Consider the following 20,801-nt stretch of genomic DNA (forward strand, 5'->3'; position numbering starts at 1 on the left):
TTTGGGGGGGGGTCCGGTCTTGTGGCCTGAACTCTGGGCCTGGGCACTCTCCCTCAGCTCTTCAGCTCAAGGCTAGCGCTCTACCACTGGAGCCACAACACTACTTCCGGCTTTTTTCTTTTTACTCATGTGGTGCTGGGGAATCGAATCCAGGGCCTCATGCATGCAAGGCAAGCACTCTATCACTGAGCCACCTACCCAGCCCCTATTTTTAAATTTTTTTATGCTTAAGTTTGTTTGACTTTGTTTTTTTAAATTTTTTTATTAAATTTTTTTATTGTGAAAATACTGTGCAGAGGAGTTATAATTACATAGGCAAAGTAATGAGTACATTCCCATCAAGCATTGCTGCCTCCTCCTTTGCTTCCCCTTCCCATCCCTTCCCATCTCCAAGTGCCCTGCATCTTGTATATACGTTTCTCTAATTCGGGGAGGGGGAAGGGAAAAATACTTAAATAAGGATATAGGTTGACCCATTGTAACAATGAGATGTACAAAACACTATGTTGAAAACAAACTTTACAACTTCAGTGGGGGGAAGGGGTAGTAGTGGAGGTGGGAGGGAAGGGATGGTACGGGAAAACAAAGGAGGAGACAACAATGCTCAATAGGAAATGTACTCATTACCTTGCTCATGTAACTATAATCCCTCTGTACAGCATTTTTACAATTAAAAAATGTACAAAAAAAAATCAGGCACAGGCCCTAGTTTGCTGATCTCAGCAGACCCTGGATTAGAAAATAAAATGTAAGAAAAGCTCTCTGCCCCACCCTACCTCATGACAAGGATGAACTTAAGTATAAGTAGGTCCATATAACCTCCGTCTTACTAGGTCTGGCTGAAGGTGACTTGCAACTGTAATATTCCTAACTAATGTCACATAAAATATACTCCTTTCATTAAATTTGGAGGACATTGTTCATGTAACTATGAGTGAGCAGGAGTATCTTTAGGCACCACATTCTCCATTTATAGAAGATTCGAATTACTGGTATATCCTTTCCTCTTGGGAGTTCTCTACAATTAATTATTGGTCACACGTTGTAATGCTGTAAATACACTGAGGCACAGAAAGATTTACATTTTGTAAATCAGCTTTAAGGGGAAAATAAGTGGACATAAAGGGCAACTTGCAAAATGTTGGCAATTCTTCCTTGTATGCTAGACATTTAGTTAACATAATTGCCTATGTTAATGCTTCCTATATTTCCAGTTTTCTGTCTTTCCTTCTTTTCGGAGAAACCTGTGTGCTTTCCACCTTGGTGTGGCTCTCAGCAATCCCTATATGTGCACTTGGACTTCCTCCTTCCCGCGACGGCTGTACGAAAGTTTTAATTGTCTCCCTGCATCTCTGCCCCGATCTGAGAACACTTGGCACTTTCTTTAGTTGCAGATAAAAATGCCGCTCTCTGTCCACCTATACTTAGGACTCTCTTCTGTTGCTCATGCTTCTCTGCTCCACATATTTTTCCATGTTTATCCTGTATTTTCAACCTGCTATTTTTTCTAACAATTTATAAATATGTTCCCACTAAAAAAAATAAGCAAAAGTCCCCCAACACTCGACCTTTTCTTTGGTCATTTGCTTACCTCAGCAGATAGGGGAATAGCTTTCAAAGAGAATGCTATATATTTCACTTTGTCCAATCTACCTTCAGAGCCCACTGAAATAATATTTAAGCTCTGATCACTGCTCAAAAATGGCACAGGCCAAAGTTTTCAATACAATCAGGACATGGGGGGTGACTTGATTAATAGATCATCAGCATTAAGTGATGAAGCCAAGCAAGGTCTTAGGTTCAAGGCCCAGTACCAACAAAAAAAAAATTCTATATTCAACAGCTGCATTCTCATTTTGCATTTGCTGCAAATGTTGAAAGAATATATGCTAAATTTTCCAAATGAACAATTGTTCTTGCACTATTAAATGCAATAAAAAATCCAGATAGGATTTTGCATTGATGTAACATGATTTTTCAAGTTATACAAAAATTAATGAAAATATCCAATAATGAAAACTAATACTACTAGCTATCAAAGCAGTAAACACATCATGATTAAAACAGTGTGTCATGGATACAGAAGTAAATGACTTTAGGGATCATTCTTCTTGATGGCTCTGCATCATCTACTGTTAACAAATGCCTCTTCTTCTCAACTCCTCTGTTCTGCCTCATCTCAGTAAAACTATTCTGTGGGTTCATATAGCTCCTTTCTTTTTCTTTATTATTACAAAGATTGGTTAATGGTCTTTTTAATTTAAATAAATAAGCAGGAGAGTTCAGTGTTTCATGTTTTAACTGTCATTCTCTAGTCAATGTATTATTTCTCTGTTCCTTCCCAAATGGGATTTGTAGAAGATTTGGGTACACGTGCTTTCTCCAGTTCTTTAAACATTGTGTAACAATGTACTGCTGAGGTTGGCTGTAAACTCAATGTTGCAAATCCACCATTTCTTTCTCCCCTATTTCATTCTATCATTCCATACTATACATCTATTTCCCCCTATTTTAGTCTATCATTCACAGCTGGCTGTTTTCTACTTTTAAATATATCCATCTCCTGTGTTCTGTAATATGATAAGGATTTGATTTTTCTTTCTTCGCTTTGACCTCTCCTCAAATATTCAAAGACTTCTTACATCCTACTTTACTTTAAAAGATTGAAGAGTCTACTCCTGGGCCCTCTCCTGATTTTCCCTCTTTATACAGTTCATATATGGATGCTCTCACTCCCTAACAGAGTTAATCCCCATGACTTAATGCTTATGACCTCTAATTTACAGCTCTGTCCCACTCCTGCTCTTGGCTTCCAGCTCATGTGTCTCACATCTCTGAGGAAAGTTAACCCTCAGGATTTCCAGATAAAATAGAGAGTGCTCTAGTAAGTTTGAATTTCAGATCTAAAGTTCAAAGATAAATTGGGAAGCCTATGTTTTTAGCTTCAATGTATTTCAATACTTATTAAACTTAACACATATAAAATGAGACTTTTCAAAGTGTTTATATTTATCCTAATTTTAGTAAAAAGCACTACTTTTCACTAAGTTCTCCAAGCCACAAACCCAAGAGAATCAAACTTGGTGGGTTTTAAAATTTCCTCACCTTCATCAAATTTATTAGCAAGTCCTGTCAGCTCTATCTGCAAATGAATGTCAATGGTTTAGCTTCTTTTTGCCAACCATTAGCTTTCACCTGAACTCACTCAATAGATTTATTATTTCCCCCATTTTACACTTGTTTCCAACTAATTTATTTCCTACAAAATAACTAGAGAAATTGGTTTAATAATCAATTTTTTAAAATGCTATCAGGAAACAGGATCCCAATAAATTTAATCATCTATTTTCCTGCTTCAAATCCTTCAGTGGCTTATAAATTAAAATTCTTTACTATAACCTAGGCCTCCGAATGACTGGCTCCTGATTCCCTCTCCACACCTCCCTTTCCATCTTCCACTCTGCAACTCCACCACCCTCTGTCCATGCCCACCTTCCTCAGTTCCCCAACTCCAAAGTTCACTTCCCCATCTTCACAGATGTAGCTTTCTCTTCCTAGAATCTCATCTCCTACTGTTTCTTTCTATTCTTACCTCCTCCTACCTTCTGGTTATTCTTGAGAGCTTCAATTAAAAATCTTGACCTCAACTTCACAAAACTTGGAAACAATTCCACGTGAATATGTTGTCGCAACCCATTATTTCCATTAGTCTGCCCAAGCCTATTATCTCTTTTCACTTTACTTTGTTACTTTCCTGCATAGCGCACACACAGGGAGCATGTGTGTATGTGTGTGTGTGTGCACACACAATACACACACACACACACACACACACACACACACACCTTTGCTCATTAAAGAAAACAGTGAATGACTTAAATTTTTATAATTACAAATCCATATACGTAATACCTCTAGTGAGTTCTATACCTTATCACAACTGGGCTTTATAAAGTCCAATGCTGTACCAGGTATTTTGAGGATCCATACTTAGTTATTTTAATTTCCTTGAATGTGCAGTCTGCCTAGACTGTTTCAGGTATTCATGTCAATTCTTTCAATTGTTCCCAGATCACCTAGGGTAGATGTAGACTTAACTACTCTTATTTTTATGCTACAGTCATGTTCTGAACACACTCCTAGTCACAGTTAACGTTTACTGAGCACTTTCTAAAGGGCATTAATTGTAATGATCGATATCAATTATCAATATTCCACACATTTAAATCCTTACTACAACCCCAGAATGATAGATTTATTGTTGTCTTCACTTTACAGAGGAGTAAAAGTAAGATGAAAAAAAGGTTGGTAACTTACCCAGTTTACAAGTGATTATGCCAGAAGACTACTAGATGGAACATCTGTGACCTCAATTACTTTTCTTCACTGCTTTGCCAAGTACTAATATTGTACTTCTTTATATTCCTATCCCTATTGTAAAATACTCTTTGGCAAGCCAGTGAAATCACATTGTAAACCTAACTATTCATGAATAAATACCTAATAGAGACCTTAATTATGATTGTGTAAAGTCCTTCATTAGCATGTTTGATAGGCTTTACACATCAAGATCCTAGGAATTTAGGGGGAAAAAACAAAGAGTTTAAGCTCACAATAATTTTCAAATAACATTGCATTAATTTTAAAAAGCTATTTTTGGCATACTTAATAAGTAACTGGCTTTATAAATAAACATTAGTAAATATGAATGTCTCAAGAGAATTTGGTAATGGAGCTTTGGTAATAATTAAGCATTTTATGTCTCTTAAGGCATATACAAATATGTTACAATCACTTTAGTTGCTCTCCATAATTCATAATTAGTGTTACTGCTACCAGATGGAATAGATGATTATTTAAATGATTTTTCTTAAGAAGCGCAATAAGATAAAGATGCCTTTGGGTAAGCCATTTTTCACTCTATTCCCCTCCTTCACATTAAATTTACCTAACACTATCCTAATATCCATATGTGTGTACATACACACACACACACACACACACACACACACACACACACACATGCCTACATGATTATATTTTTTGCTTCTTGGTTAAAACATTAAGATGCTATTACATGCAAAAGTGTCAAGAACATATAAAGCCACTAAGCTGCTACCATGGAAGACTTCATTTATTAGAGAATACCTAGCAAGAGTTAACCATAAAACATGTAAATTTTGATAAGGCAGATGAAACTAGGGAAAAAATAAGCCAACTATAATGAGACTATGGATGTCGTGGTCATTAAAAAATTAAGATCAAATTTCATTGTAAACATACAAGAAACGGGATAGCACAATAGGTAAAATATAGAAGCGGCTCTAGTTACACAGATATAGGTATAAATTCTAGTTTTCCCAAGTAATGGAGGACTAGTTTCTTAAATTATCCATACCTTGATTTATTTAATGTAAAATGAAAATAGTACCAAACTTAAGTGGCAGGTGTAAGAATTCTGTAATTCTAGGATGGGCACAGTGTCTCAACCTTGCTTCCTAGGATGCAAAGACTGAGGGATTATGATTGAGGATAACTTGGACATAAAAGTTTGGAAGACTTCATACTAACTAGTGGGTAGACTCAGTGACATATACCTGTCATCTCAAGATAAAGGAGAAATGCAATGGCTAACAAAATTATATGTATCTCTCATCCCTAGTGATACACTTCTCATCTCCTATTTGTAAATCACAAATAGAAGAATCAAAGTCTAAGATGGCCTAAACTTTTAAGTAATATTTTATATAACTTTCTATTGAGTATTTTTCTTATGATTCCATTGCTAGCTAGCTAAATAAATAAATAAATCCATAATCCAAGCTATCTGGGAGATGGAGACAGGAGGATCATGTTCAAGGCCAGTCTTGAAAAAAAAAATTAATCAGTGAGACCTTATCTGAAAAACAAGCTTGGTGTGGGTATGGTGGTACACTTGGGTGATCCCAGCTACACAGGTGGTAAGGTAGGAAGACCAAGGCTGAGGCTAGCCCAATAAAAGTGAAAAACTCTATCTGAAAAATAAACTAAAAATCAAAAGGACTGGGGGGCATATCTCAATTCACTTTCCTAGCAAGTGTAAGACCTTGAGTTCAAGCCCCAGTAGCTTCATCCCCAAATGAAACTATTTAGCTAATTTGCAGATTACTTTTCTTAAGGATATGTTTTAAACCACATCCCCCTAGCCTTTTTGCTTTAGCTATTTTCAAGATTAGGTCTTAACATTTTTGCTCAGATGGGCCTCAGACCAGAGTTCTCCTTCCTCTGCCTCCTACACGGCTGAACTAATTCTTTTCAAGGTTTTCAAGGTAAGGTCTCTAACCTTTTACCCAGGCTGGCTTCAAATCATGATCCTCTCGGGTCTGTTTTCCACATATCTGGGATTACAGATGTGTACTATCAAATCTAGCCTAATAATTTCTATTTGAACCTCTGAATTTGAGCAGAAAGATTAAGCTCCTCTCAGAGCTCTTAAAATATTTTGTTGTTGACAACATAAGCTGAAAATGGATAGTAATGATGTTTGTATAATAATGTGAATGTCTTCAAAACCATTGAACTATATAATTAAGATGGTTAAATTGGTAAATTTTAGATAGTTCACTATAATAAAAAGTGATGCATGTCTTCTTTACAAAAAATAGACATTAGACCATCATCATTAGCCTAATAGAATTTCATTATAAAATTAGTTCACACTATGTTAAAACATCTAATTTTCCAAACCAGAAATTAGCATTATCATCTTCCTTGCAAATTAATTTATAATTGAAAAAAGGAAGTCTTACAGGAATGGACAGGAAAAAATCACCCATAGTATATTCACATTAAACAATTACTTTCTCTTCTTGCCAAACTCAAAAACAAAATGGTGAATTTTACTAAGAGTAAATCTATCAAAAGATTACTTTTTGATAACGGTATAAGCTGCTCTTCCTGTCAACAGATCTTTGTAATTTCCATTCAGAAATAAATTTTACCAACACAACATTATTAATTCATAAGAGACCATATTCTCTCTTTGGAATAGGTAATAGAAAAATGTTACTTGTCATAATATTTTGTAAAAAACTGTAGAAATAATTCCAGAACATTTTAAATTGGTCTCCTTAAAATATATTAAAACTGCTACTATTTTACAAGATAAACTGTTTTCAAAATAATTCACAATTACTGATAGTTTTAATCTTTGACAAAAGTCATAAAGACACTGCACAGTAATTCTTTCCTGAAATGTTTCTGTGAAGGAAAATTCAGAGTGCTCCTTAAATTTTCACCTACCTAAAATGTAACAGAATGTCATTGTTCATTTAAAATGATCCATAATAATCATTAGTTATTTGCTATAGAGCTCACTTTGGGGCCTGATTAAGCCTCTTTCAATTACATGTATTTGATAAACATCTTTCACTTGAAGGTGTTCAAAATACAGATTCTCATCACAGTTTTGATATCAATATGGACTTCATAATATGATCACCTGATTTTCAATGGAGAAGAAACACTTTGCTGACATTGCAGCACATTTTCTTGCTGCCTAAAAGAGAAGGATCATATTCTGTATTTAATAAAGTTCATACTTTTCCTGTTTCTGATTTGTTAATACGAATATTTCTGTCAGTTCACAGAAATAAATAAAATGGCCCATGTTCTGAAGTGATCCACTTCCAGCAGGCCCTAAAGGAGCTAAAGGCCATTAGGATATGACATGCAATGAATCCTGGTGAAAATGCCTGAAGATTTATATGGCTCACATGCTAATGAAAGGGGCAGCAGAGAACAAGTCAGATTCTAGATTAGATCCCTTTCCCAACCAGGTGTTCCTTTCTCTCTTTCAGGGTCTTTTTGTAGGCAGGGGAGTAAGTACATTTCTCTTTAGATCATTCCTTATGATTATACCTATTCTGGCCTCAGCATGGCTCACTATTACATCACAGCTTCATAATTTCCAGCTTTCTCTTAAGTAGTTTTATTGGAGATAAGATTCTCATGAATTTTCTTGCCCAGGCTGGCTTCAAACTGCAATCCTCAGCTCTGGGTACCTAGGATTACATGTGTGAGCCACAATCACAAAAAACACTAACGTTTTTGAAAGTTACGAAAAGGATTCGTTATCCTCTTATCTTTCAAAATCTGGGAGCATAAATATATTTCTCTCATAGAACCTGCTCCAAGTCCTTTGTGTGAAAAGAACTCTGAGGCTGATTCTGTATGACTTGTAGCTACAGTGACTATGTGGTGATGTCATGAAATCTATATGCCAGTTAAACATAACACAGACACCACAAAAATGTCCTGCCAACTTGATTGGATTGAGAAGCATCTAGCAGGGGCTCAGTCCCACCCAGGGGAAAATTTTCTTTACCAGGTAGAGATAGCTCCCACCCAGGGCAGGCAACTTTCTTCACCAGGTAAACAGAGCTAGAGGCTGCCCAGCCCCTCTGCAGCATGGGAAGCTCTCCCAGCTGCAATAGAATAAAAGAAAAATAAATGTCCCTCCCCATGGTATAACCCTGTTTTCACTGTATTTGATGTTGGTATAATTTGGGGAGGGGAAGGGAAAAAAATTGTTCAACTAGGGATACAGCTTAATCCATTGCAACAATGAGATATGCAAGATGCTATGTCGAAAAACGAACTTTACAATTTAGGCGGGGGTGAGAGGGGAAGGGGGTGAGGAGTTTAGTTGAGGAGGTGGGAGGGAAGGGAGGGTAGAGGAAAAACAAAGGAGAAGGCAACAATGCTGGATAACAAATGTACTCATTACCTTGCTCATGTAACTGTAACCCCTCTGTACAGTATTTTCACACACACACAAAATCTTATTAAAAAAATTCAAATCTGGATACAACATAAACCCTGAGAGTGGCTCCAGGCTGGGCCACAGAGTGTCTCTGGAGCTAGCCCCTCAGGGAAAAACTACTGAGTGCTGACAGGAAATAACCCCACCCACATTCAAGCCATCTCTCTATTGGATAGTTTTATCCTAAAATAAGTGACTCACTTTTCCTGTTACCACTGCTATGACAAAATTCCAAGAAAGATCTGTTGTCCAACACTGGGTTAGAAAAATGGCCCCTTTCTCATGGAATCCATTTTATATTTTAACCACAACATTTATATGTTTGGTGTTTTTTTTGTTTTTTGTTTTTTAACCCTAGGGATTCACCTCAGGTCCTAAGTCAATGCGAGGCATGTGCTCTACCATTTGAGTCACATCCTCACCTCAGTTCCTTTTGCTTTTAGTTTGTTTTTAAGATAGGTTCTTAGGATTTTTCATAGACCAGCCTTGGCCTTAATCCTCTTACCTCTGCCTCGTAAGTGCTGCAAAAATTTAACATATTGAGGGGCTCTCAAGTTGTTTTCAAAAGTAGTTGCACCATTTTACAGTTTAAAGCACTAATAAGAGTTTCAATTTCTCTATTTTCAACACTAGCTACTGTTTTGGGGAAAAAATAGCTATGCTAGTTTTGACTAGATTTGCATTTTCTTGTTTTAATTTTTTATTTTAATTTTGTTCTCAAGATGTTATACAGAGAGGTTACAGTTACATAAGTAAGGTAGTGAGTACATTTCTTATCGAACTTGTTACCTAACCCCTTCATTTTTCTCCCTCTTTCCCTTCCCCTCAAACCCTCCATTTGCATTTTCTTAATGATCAGTGTTTCTAAGTATCTTTGCATATATTTATTGTCTTATTTTAATATATATTGTCTTTGAGTAAATATCTATTCACCTCTTTTTTTTTTTTTTGTAAGTTGTGGGGTTTGAACTCTGGGCCTGGGCGCTGTCCCTCAGCTCTGCAGCTCAAAGCTAGTGCTCTACCACTTGAACTATGGCACTACTTCCAGTTTTCTGAGTGGTTTAAATATTAGAGATTAGAGTCTCATGGACTTTCCTGCCTGGGCTGGCTTTGAAGTGCAATCCTCAGATCTCAGCCTCTTTAGTAGTTAGGATTACAGGCATGAGCCACCAGCACCAGGCTATTCAGCTCTTTCATCCAGCTATGAAATGTTTTTGTCTTTTTGTGCTAGTTACGAATTCTCCATCTTGATGCTATTCTTTCATCACATATATGACTTACAAGTATTTTCTGCCATTCTGAGTAACTTTTTATTTGGTGCTCTTTGACACCCAAAAGTTTTCTGTTCCATAAAGTTCAGCTTACCTATTTATTTATGTTATTTATGCTTTTAATATTACAGCTTTGAAACCATTGCTTAACCCACAGTCATGAAGATTGATGCTTATGTTCTCTTCGAAGAAACATTTCTTAGTTTCTCATCTCCCATTTAGGTCTATGCTACATTTTTTTTTTTTTTTGGTAGGTTGTGAACTCTGAACTCTGGGCCTGGGCGCTGTCCCTCAGCTCTTCAGCTCAAGGCTAGTGCCCTACCACTTGAGCCACAGTGCCATTTCTGGCTTTTTTCTGCTTATGTGGTGCTGAGGAATCGAACCCAGGGCCTCATGCATGTGAAGGCAAGCACTCTACCACTAAGCCAAGTTCCCAGCCCCTATGCTACATTTTTGAATTAATTTTCTGCATATGTGTGTTAACCTAATTTTAAACAGGGAAAAACTAGACAAAAATACTAAGCAATTTTCTAAAAAATGTGCAATATTCAAGGTGCTGAGACAGAATTCAAATCCAAAACAATTTGATTCTAGAATCAAATTGTATAGCAACTTCTCCATTGCAACTGCTTTTTCCTTTTATTAAATAGATGTAAATGGATAAAGTACACTTTATTCATTTAATTACAAGTGGATAGAGGATGTGATTAGTAATACTTTTAAAATTATCAACATTGCTCCAAAAAGGATCATCAGGTTTCTATTTTATCAAAGTAATGTTGCAAAAAAATACATGAAAACTAAGTCTAGTGCTATAAATCTGAAATCTCTGTACTGGAAATGTTTTGTAAGTTTTATAGTTAAAACACTGCTTTTGGCAATTGAAGTCACAAGACAAAATGGCCCTAAATATTTCATTTCTTCAATGTACAAGATCTATGTATTACTTTTTTTTATTATGTTATATATTCTGTAAAAAGTAACTTTTCAGAAGGTAATCATCTTCAACTAGATAACAACTAATTTATTCCTATTTCTTATATCTAAAATTTTTACCAAAATTATATATAGATATACCTATTTTTGTGACAGACATGGAAATAAAGTAAGATTTTGGTCAGTAACCTGCCAATTCTTGTGATGGTCCAGGTAAATTTGAAAAGTTGACAACCGTGGCAATGTTAAAAAACATTAACATAGATTAAACCATATGTCTATCTGGAAGTTTTCTTAATAGCCAATGTAATATTCTACCCACCATGTATCACCAATTCATCATAGCAATCATTACTGATTAAAATCAATTAATATTGATTCCAATAGGGAGATTTCAGAGCAATTTTTTTAAATAGACCTTTCAATTCTACCTGCCCTGCCACTGGTGGCCTTTAAGGAAAAAAAAAAAAAACACAACAATTTTTCTTGGGTGGTTCTAATTCCCTAATTCCAGTTTCCAACTATGTTCTACAACTTAGCACGTAGTTTGTTGCTCCCCCAAAATAGTAACTGAATGAACAATTTTCCTATCTGTACTTTCCTGCTGACTCAAAGCTTGGATTTTAATTTGCATTACCTGTTACTCCTAGTGAAACTATTGGAAATAACCTTATATAAAACTTTAACATAATGGACATATTCGCTTAGAGTTGTAACACAGCCTTTAAATATTATTTTACTTGAGGCTTATGACAGTACAGAAAATTATTTTCTTTTTCAAAATTCCTAAGAGGACCACTATATTTGTAATAATTTCTACAATCTATACCAATCTGTACAACATTGCCAATGTGAGTTCATCTGAAGTCAGAAAATATTGACACCTTACGCTTAGTTTTTCTTATGAGTGATACAACCATCTTTCTGTTAGCAGTAGAACTACAAGTCCAGTACAATCCTGGCTGTACAGAATTAGTTGGTGACTGTTGGAGAAAGTTCCCTAGAAAACTCTTCCCTGATCATTTTAGTATTCTTTCTGCCCTTGACTGAGAAGTTCTATGCCAGATTGATTTCTTAAACAGAACTAACAGATCCATGCTCTCAAAAGCTGCCTATAGTCTTCCAGGGTCGCTACCATGAGGTACTAATAGAAAATTAAAAACAAGATCATTAATAAATTTATTCTTCAAAGTATAATGCATTCAAAAATATGTGACTAGTCCAGGTGCTGGTGGCTCATGTGTGTAATCCTTGCTATTTAGGAAGCTGAGATGTGAGGATTGTGATTCAAAGTCAGCCTGAGCAGGAACACCTGTGAGACTCCTATCTCTAATTAGCCAGCAAAAAGTCATAAGTAAAACTGTGGCTCAAGTGGTAGAGCACTAGCCTTGAACAGAAAAACCTTGGGGACAGAGCCCAGGCCCTGAATTCAAGACCCAGAACTGACACGCATATAACAAATAAATAAGGTGAATTGTTAAACATGTTTAAATATGACTAAGTATTTAAAATAATAAATACAAAAAGCTTTCTAAATAGGAAAAAATAACAACTTCATTAGAATCAGGAAGAATAAGTTCTCCAAGTGGCCTAAGAGGTGATGTCAAGAAGAGTCTTTCAGGGCTGGGAAGGTGGCTCAGTGGTAGAGCGCTTGCTTTGCATGCTCAAGGCCCTGGGTTCGATTCCTCAGCACCACATAAGCAAAAAGAAAAAAAAAGCCGGAAGTGGCGCTGTGGCTCAAGTGGTAGAGCGCTAGCCTTGAGCTGAAGAGCTGAGGGACAGCACCCAGGCCCAGAGTTCAGGCCCCACGACCGGACCCAAAAAAAAAAAAAAAAAAAAAAAGAAGAGTCTTTCAGGGGCTGGGAAGGTGGCTCAGTGATAAGAGTGTTTGCCTTGCATGCCTGAGGCTCTAGGTTCAATTCCTCAGTACCACATAAGCAGAAAAAGCTGAGAGTAGCACTGTGGCTCAAGTGGTAGAGTGCTAGCCTTGAGCCAAAGAGCTGAGGGACAGCGCCCAGGTCCAGACAGAATTCCCACGACTGACCAAAAAAAAAAAAGAAGTATTTTTCGATTCAATGAGGCATTTGAGCCCCAGGCTAAATAGAGGAGAATGTTCTGTAAAAGATAGTAAACTAAATTATCATTATGATCCTTTACATTTCCTTAGAAGCTAAAAAATATAATTTTTTCAATCATATTTTAGAAAGAGTTTTGTTTATTAAAGAAGTAACTTGGATTTGGATGTTCCATTTGCCCCCAAAAGAAAAGTTACTCCCTAATAGAAAGGAAGATCATAACCAGGGTACCTGGGTTTTACCTTTGCTTTGCGAAAGTGGTAGACAACCAACATGCTAATGAAGTCGAGTAGCATGCACAGGGCTTGGAAGGAGATGATGGCAAGTCGCAAATACTTGTCCTCCTGGACCAAGCACGGGCTGTCATCTGCACAATAGGGGCAGCCCTCTCGGCAGGGCAGACAGACATGGGCTTCTTCTGACACATCTTTCGCACTTCCTGAGAAATGATGATCTGGACCCCGTCCTGAAAGTTCCAAATAAAACCTCAATGTTATTTGCACCTCTGTGGTAGGTAAGATAGAATACAGTCACAACACATCTTCACTTCTTTAATTGTCTTCCCATCAACTATTTTGTCAGTTCTCTTGGTATTAGACTTGGCTTTTGGACTCAGAATTGTTTTTGTTTCCCTTGGTTTTAAAAGTATCATTCAGAATAATTGAGAAAAATTAGAAAATATAGAAACAAAATGTCTCAAAGGCAAAGAACAATCTGCTGTCTTTGATATCATCATCTACTACTCACTAAACTAATACTCCCTTCTCAAGCACAAATCATATTCCACAAATTCTTGTTAGACCATGAACCACAGGAAGGATGATGAAGGTAATTTGTTTTTATGGACCAAGTAAATATTCCCATCACTTTTGGAACTTCTTAACCTATATGGCATCAAATCCAAAATGAGGGATTGATTGCTTCTTAACTTAGTGGAGGATCTCATCTACCAAATTCATTAAGTTTAAATTGGGTGAAATGGCACTTAAACAACTGTTTTTCAGTATGTATTTGCCTAATGGTACATCCTTTACTCAGAGTACAATATGTACTTATAAGCTATCATGTAATTTTCCACTTTTCATACCCACAGGACATTTTCACACTATTTGCTTACTGCTGCTATAGGTCCTTTGTTTAATTTTATATTCTTCTGTCTCAGTTATCCAATAAGTTATCTTTGAAATCAAATATTTAAAGATTAACACCGAGCTGAGATAAACACCAAAAAATCCAACAAGTTCTAATAAATAAATAAATAAATCAACTGGACATTGGTGGCTCATACCTGCTATCCTAGCTGCTCAGGAGGCTGAGATCTGAGAATCATTGTTCTAAGCCAGCCTGGTCAGGAAAAGTTCCTGAGACCCTTATCTCCAATTAACCACCAGAAAAACTGGAAGTGTTGCTGTACTTCAAGTGGTACAGTTTAAGACTTAGGCAAAAGAGCTCGGGGAGAGCTCAAACCCAAGACTGGAAAAAAATAGCTATTTCCAAATATGAACTCAGTTCAACACAAAAAAGAATTTTTTAATGGAATTCTATGCCTCCATCAGAAAAAAATGACATTGCCCCATTTGTTAGGAAATGGAAAGACTTGGAAAAAATTATATTAAGTGAAGTAAGCCAGGCCCTAAGAAACGTAGGTCCTATGGTTTCCCTTATTTGCAATAACTAGTATATGTCTGAGTCAAGGTCAGTTAAGTTGATGTTAGGGAAATGAACCCTAAGATATGTATTCAAATGTTTTTTTTTCTTTCATGAGATTGTTTCTAACACATTTATAAGATTATTTCTTTGTTGCTTTTTATGTCCCTCCCCACGGTATAACCCCTGCTTTCACTGTATTTGATGTTGTTATAATTTGTGGAGGGGAAGGGAAAAAACAAGTTGTTTAAATAGGGATACAGGTGGACCCATTGCAACAAGGAGACGTACAAGTCATCATGTCGAAAACTAACCTTACAACTTTGGTGGGGGGGAGGAGGGCTGAGCGGGGAGTGGGAGAGAGGATGGGATGGGAAGGGAAAACAAAGGAGGAGGCTACAATGCTTGATAAGAAATATACTCATTATCTTGCCCATGTAATTGTAACCCCTCTGTACAGTATTTTCACAATAAAAAAAAGAATTTTGATGAATAGTTAGGGAAAGTTCTCTGCTAACACTTTAATGATGATGTTTAACAGAAATTTTATTTCTATCAACTCATTCAAGTTTTATACTCTTTCTGAACTTCAATTGACTATTTCTCCAGTAAATACAATAACAAAAACATATTGAAGGTTTTTTTGATAATTCAGGATACTTTGTTACTTAACAGTCTTCATTCTGTTATATAATGAAAAATAAATGGATTTAGAATCATAAACAGACATGTTTCCCACCTTTCAATAGCTCTGATGTTCTCATTTGGCCACTTTGTTTACTTGCTGATAGAAGAAGAATTACTATGGGAATTAAATGAGATAATTTATATAAATCACGGTGACTGACTCTTTTTCTTTATCTTTCCAAACACGGGAGATTCAAAAATAAATTAAGAAATTCATTGATGCCTTAAAAAATGTTACTACCCTACTGCATTGTTGGTGGGAGTGTAAACTTGTTCAACCACTTTGGAAAGCAGTATGGAGGTTCCTCAAAAGACTCCACATAAACCTTCCCTATGACCCAGCAATCCCACTTTTGGGTATTCACCCAATCACAAACAGGCTATACTAAAGCTACCAGCGTAACTATGTTTACCATAGCTAAGATATGGAATCAACCCAGATGTCCCTCAGTAGATGAATGGATCAAGAAAATGTGATACACACACACACACACACACACACACACACACACACACACACACACACACACACAGACACACACAATGGAATTCTATACTTCCATCAGAAAGAATGACATAGTCCAATTTGTTAGGAAATGGAAAGACATGAAAAAAAATTGTATTAAGTAAGCCAGGCCCAAAGTACCATAGGTCCCATGGTTTCCCTTAATTGCAATAACTAGTATATGTCTAGGAGAAGCAGAAAAAGTCAAAAGCTATGTACATATGACCATATAAGATGATGTTAAGTGAAACGAACCCGAAGATTAGGGACACAAGTAGTTTTTTCTTTCTTGCTATTGTTTTTATAATGTCCTCTGTGTTTTTTTGTTTCTTTTGTATGTTCTTCCCCCCATGGTATAACCCCTGTTTGCACTGTATTTGATTCTAGTGCCATGCATCGGAATATATACATTTTTTCTAATTTGGGGAGGGGAAGGGAAATAACAAAATGCTGAAATAAGGATACAGGTTAATATTGTTAACCTTGTTAACCTTGTTAACATTGTAACAATGAGATGTACAAGATACTATGTTGAAAACGAATTTTACAACTTCAGGGGGAGAGGGAGGACTTGGGGAGGTGGAAAGGAAAGGGATGGTAGGGGAAAAACAAAGGAGGAGGTAACAATGCTCAATAGGAAATGTACTTATTACCTTACTCATGTAACCATAACCCCTCTGTACAGTATTTTTACAATAAAAACATATAAATATATATATAATAAAAATGTTACTAGACAGAAAAACAATATAAAGGGGAAAAAGGACGGTAGAGAAGAGCTATGTGGAAATGTTAAAATTCGATTTCAGACAACTTAAATTTGAAGTAAAAACTAGGGGAAAGTAATCCAGGGGAAATAATTTTTTTAAGTAAGAAATAATACAAGACAGGGAGTGCAGAAGCTAAATCAGTGTTAGAAGAAGAATGATAGAGCACGCTATAAGGAATAATGATTAGGAATATGAAGAAGACAGTTCAAGTATCATAACAACAGTATACTAAGATTGATTGGGAACTCAGGGATGTGATTAAATATGATGTCTGAGGAAAGGCTAAGAGAGTTAATCAATTTAAACCCATGACCTTCATGGTGTTACATTCCAAAGACTGATACATGTTTGAATTAGCTTGTTTGGGTCTAAGGACTAAATAAGTGATAAACAAATATTATTTCAAATGTTCCCTTGAATGAAAAAAGTATGAAAATCTCACAGTTAATAATAATATGTATTAAATGAAATAGTATGCATCAAATAATATGAATCCAATGAAAAATGAATATTGGTTTTGTGCTCTACTTTCTTCTGTACAACCTTGATTCAAATACAGTTGAAGGCAAGCTCGAGGGTAATGAATAGTACAGTTAGAGAAATTAACTCTGAGAGTTCTTTATATCTACCCTGGTAACACTGGAAGAAGAAAAGGTTTTGTTCTACATGGAGGATGAGTATATTTAAAAACTATTTTGTAGTAAAGAATAAAAGAAAATATAGAAGCAAATATTAGTCATACATTTTAAGATTAAGGACATGAAAAATGGAGGCAGCTATACAATATAACTATGTGGGTTACTTGAAAGGCACCTTTTGGAAAACCACCGAGTTCTAGAGTGACTGTTGCCTCTGGAAAGATGTGGATTTTTGGTTTACCAAGAAGATAAGCCAAGGATACGTGGGCTGGTGCCATTGCTCCATGTGAAATCACTGACTGAGGCCAAGAAGACCTCCTCCTTTCTGCCCTCACCACTAAAATCTCCAGAGCACCATTGAAATCCCAAGTGTTGTGCAGCTGATAAAGATTGGCCACAGAGTTAGAGCTGGAAAGACCACATAGCTCAACATGTTCAACACCCTTACCCCTTCTATGTTAGGCTGATGTTCTAGTTGGGGTTTGAAAATTGCCTGACAGTGCAGGAAAACCCCGCCTTCTCACTTCCTAAAGAGTGTCTACAACATTGCCAGTGTTTGTGGATTGGTTAGTGGACTGGTTACTGAATATTGTCTAAGTGTCTCATTCTAATGTCACTGGGTGTAAAAAGGTCCTTGTATAGTAAGTCTGTAAAGACTTACTATACTTTCCCAAGGCCTTCTTTGCTGAGCTATCTGCATTTATAGCTGCTGCTGCTGTCCTAGCAAGTTTGAAGCCAAAGAGGGGTCCGGAGAGGATATGGGATTGGTCTCCTCTATGAATTACCAAAAGACAACTGACTCAGCTTTATTTGCAAACTAAGGAAATAAGGCATAGTTCTCTTCAAAGTTTTAAAAAAGGAACCAAACACACACACACACACACACACACACACACAAACACACACACACACACACACACACACACACACACACACACACAAGGTTCTATAAAGGACACAAAGTGATTTTAAAAAACTGTTTCTTTTCTAAAGGTCAAGCAAGTAACTAAAATTAAAGATACAGCTTTTCACATTGAAGAGCTTTCTGTAGGACTCAAAATATTAAACTAATATATTATATTCCAAAAATAGCTTATGAATTTGTGCCGAAATTCTCTATTTAGTTGAAAGGAATCTAAGCTCCTACAAATCATACAACTACTATATAATAATAATGACCTTTTTAACCTATTGGATGTCACATAAACTTAGGATTATTTAATATTTTACATTCCTTGAGGACAGGTGGCATTATTTGTGTATCTCAGCACCAAATACAATGTTTAAGACATATTGAATACTTGGCAAACAATTATTAATGATGAAGGGACTCTCTCAAAAGAATGAACTCATATGCAATACAAACATTTAGTTGAAAACGTTTTCAAACCTACTTGGGTTATTCATTCAAAATGGTAATTTTCAAGATACTAGAAATTAGAAAAATATACTAAGAATAGAAGGTTAGTATAAATGATTTTGTAAATATGGGAAACTATGTGTAGAAACCATGCTGGGTGATCATCTGACAAGTATATATCAGTTCCTTCATGCAGGAGTGCCAATCTGCCTTGCTAAAGCTTCAAGACTTGAAGAGAGTACATGGAATTTTTAGATAAAACAAATACTTCCAGAAAAGACTTGGAAAAAATTATATTAAGTGAAGTAAGCCTGGCACCAAAGAAACATAGGTTCCATGGTTTCCCTTATTTACAATAACTAGTATATGTCTGAGACAAGCAGAAAAGGTCAGATAAGTTGATGTTAGGTGAAATGAACCCCAAGATAAGTAATCAAATGTTTTTTTCTTTCATGCGATTGTTTCTAACATATTTATAAGATGATTTCTTTGTTGCTTTGTATAGCCCTCCCCCACAGTATAACCCTTGCTCTCACTGTATTTGATGTTGGTATAATTTGTGGAGGGAAAGGGAAAAAACAAGTCGTTTAAATAGGGATTCAGGTGGACCCATTGCAACAATGACATGTACAAGTTGTGTCGAAAAACAAACTTTACAACTCTGGCCTAGAGGTGGTAGGGGGCAGGGGGAAAAGGGGTAAGAGATGGGAAGGGATGGGAAGGGGAAACAAAGGAGGAAGCAACACTGCTTGATAAGAAATGTACTCATTATCTTGCCCATGTAATTGTAACACTCTGTACGGCATTTTCACAATTTAAAAAAAAAGATTATGTTAAGTGAAATGAACCCCAAGATAGGGACACAAGTGGTATTTTCCTTCTTGCTATTGTTTCTAACGTATTTATAAGGTACCACATGATTTTTTTTTGTTGCTTTGTATGTCCCTCTTCCACGGTATAACCCCTGTTTTCACTGTATTTGATGTTGGTATAATTTGGGGAGGTGAAAGGAAAAATTGTTTAAATATGGATGTTGAAAAACAAACTTTACAATTTAGGTGGGGGGTGCAGTTGTGGAGATGGGAGCAAAGGGATGGTAGGGGGAAAACAAAGGAGGAGGCAACAATGCTTGATAAGAAATGTACTCATTACCTTGCTCATGTAACTGTACTGTACTGTATTTTCACAATAAAAAACTTATTTAAAACAACAACAAAAAAACCCAAAATATTTCCAGAAGACAAATGACAAATTAACAGTTATTATTTTGGCAATAAGAGCTTTTTAGTTCCATAAATAGGCATTAAGTATGCTACCTTGAACATGAATATAGAGAAGGATCTTAGGAAAATATTACAGGAGCATTTCTATAATTTTTGAGCAACCTAAAACATTTAAACAGAAGCCTGCCAAAATAAATTATAAGTATTTGTGAGCAGTGTGGTTAACTACATACTTAGCTTCACTTTTTTACCTTGAAAACAGAAGAATATGAAGTCACTATTTTTTAAATGAGTATAAATTTATATTTATAGAAACCAGTTAGATTGTAACCCTTAGAGTAGTTAATAAATTCCATTTATTCAATGGAATTCTCTGAAAACATTAAAATTATATTCAAGGAAACGCATATAATACAAAGTTTATGCATGTGAGTGCCAGTCCTAGTGCTTAAACTCAGGGCCTGGGTGCTATCCCTGAGCATTTTTGCTTATGGCTAGTGGTCTACCACTTGAGCCACAGCTCTATTTCTGGATTTTATGGGTGGCTACTTAGAGATAAGCATCTCATAGACTTTCCTGCCTGGGATGACCACAATGGTCAGATCTCAAACTCCTGAGTAACTAGGATTGCAGGCATGAGCCTGATGCCCAACAATACCGAGGTTTTTAGAAAGATCCTATACAGACATTGATGTAGAGAGTACAAAGTGGACATTATTAAGTAAATAATAAACTTTAAAATGCCATTTCAATTTCTACAATTCTACCCATTTTTATGTTTCTTTAATAAACACATTGTATCATGTAAGAAAAAATCTACTTAACATTTCAAATATTGAATATTTAAATATCAAATTATGGTAAATATATTTATTTATATTAATTT

The 20,801-nt window shown here is 35.9% G+C and overlaps 1 protein-coding gene across 1 annotated transcript in view; it reads right to left on the reverse strand.

Moving 5' to 3' along the window:
- The window catches only part of Gpr158 (G protein-coupled receptor 158), a 361,348-nt gene that overhangs the window by 131,775 nt on the left and 208,772 nt on the right, over positions 1-20,801 (reverse strand). The window contains exon 4 of the mRNA XM_069998300.1: positions 13,328-13,551. Within this exon, the coding sequence (XP_069854401.1) occupies positions 13,328-13,551 (224 nt within the window). The remainder of the gene's footprint in view (positions 1-13,327; positions 13,552-20,801) is intronic.

This window comes from Dipodomys merriami, unplaced genomic scaffold (genome assembly GCF_024711535.1).
Source record: "Dipodomys merriami isolate MVZ:Mamm:240054 unplaced genomic scaffold, mDipMer1.0.p SCAF_51, whole genome shotgun sequence".
Taxonomy (NCBI): domain Eukaryota; kingdom Metazoa; phylum Chordata; class Mammalia; order Rodentia; family Heteromyidae; genus Dipodomys; species Dipodomys merriami.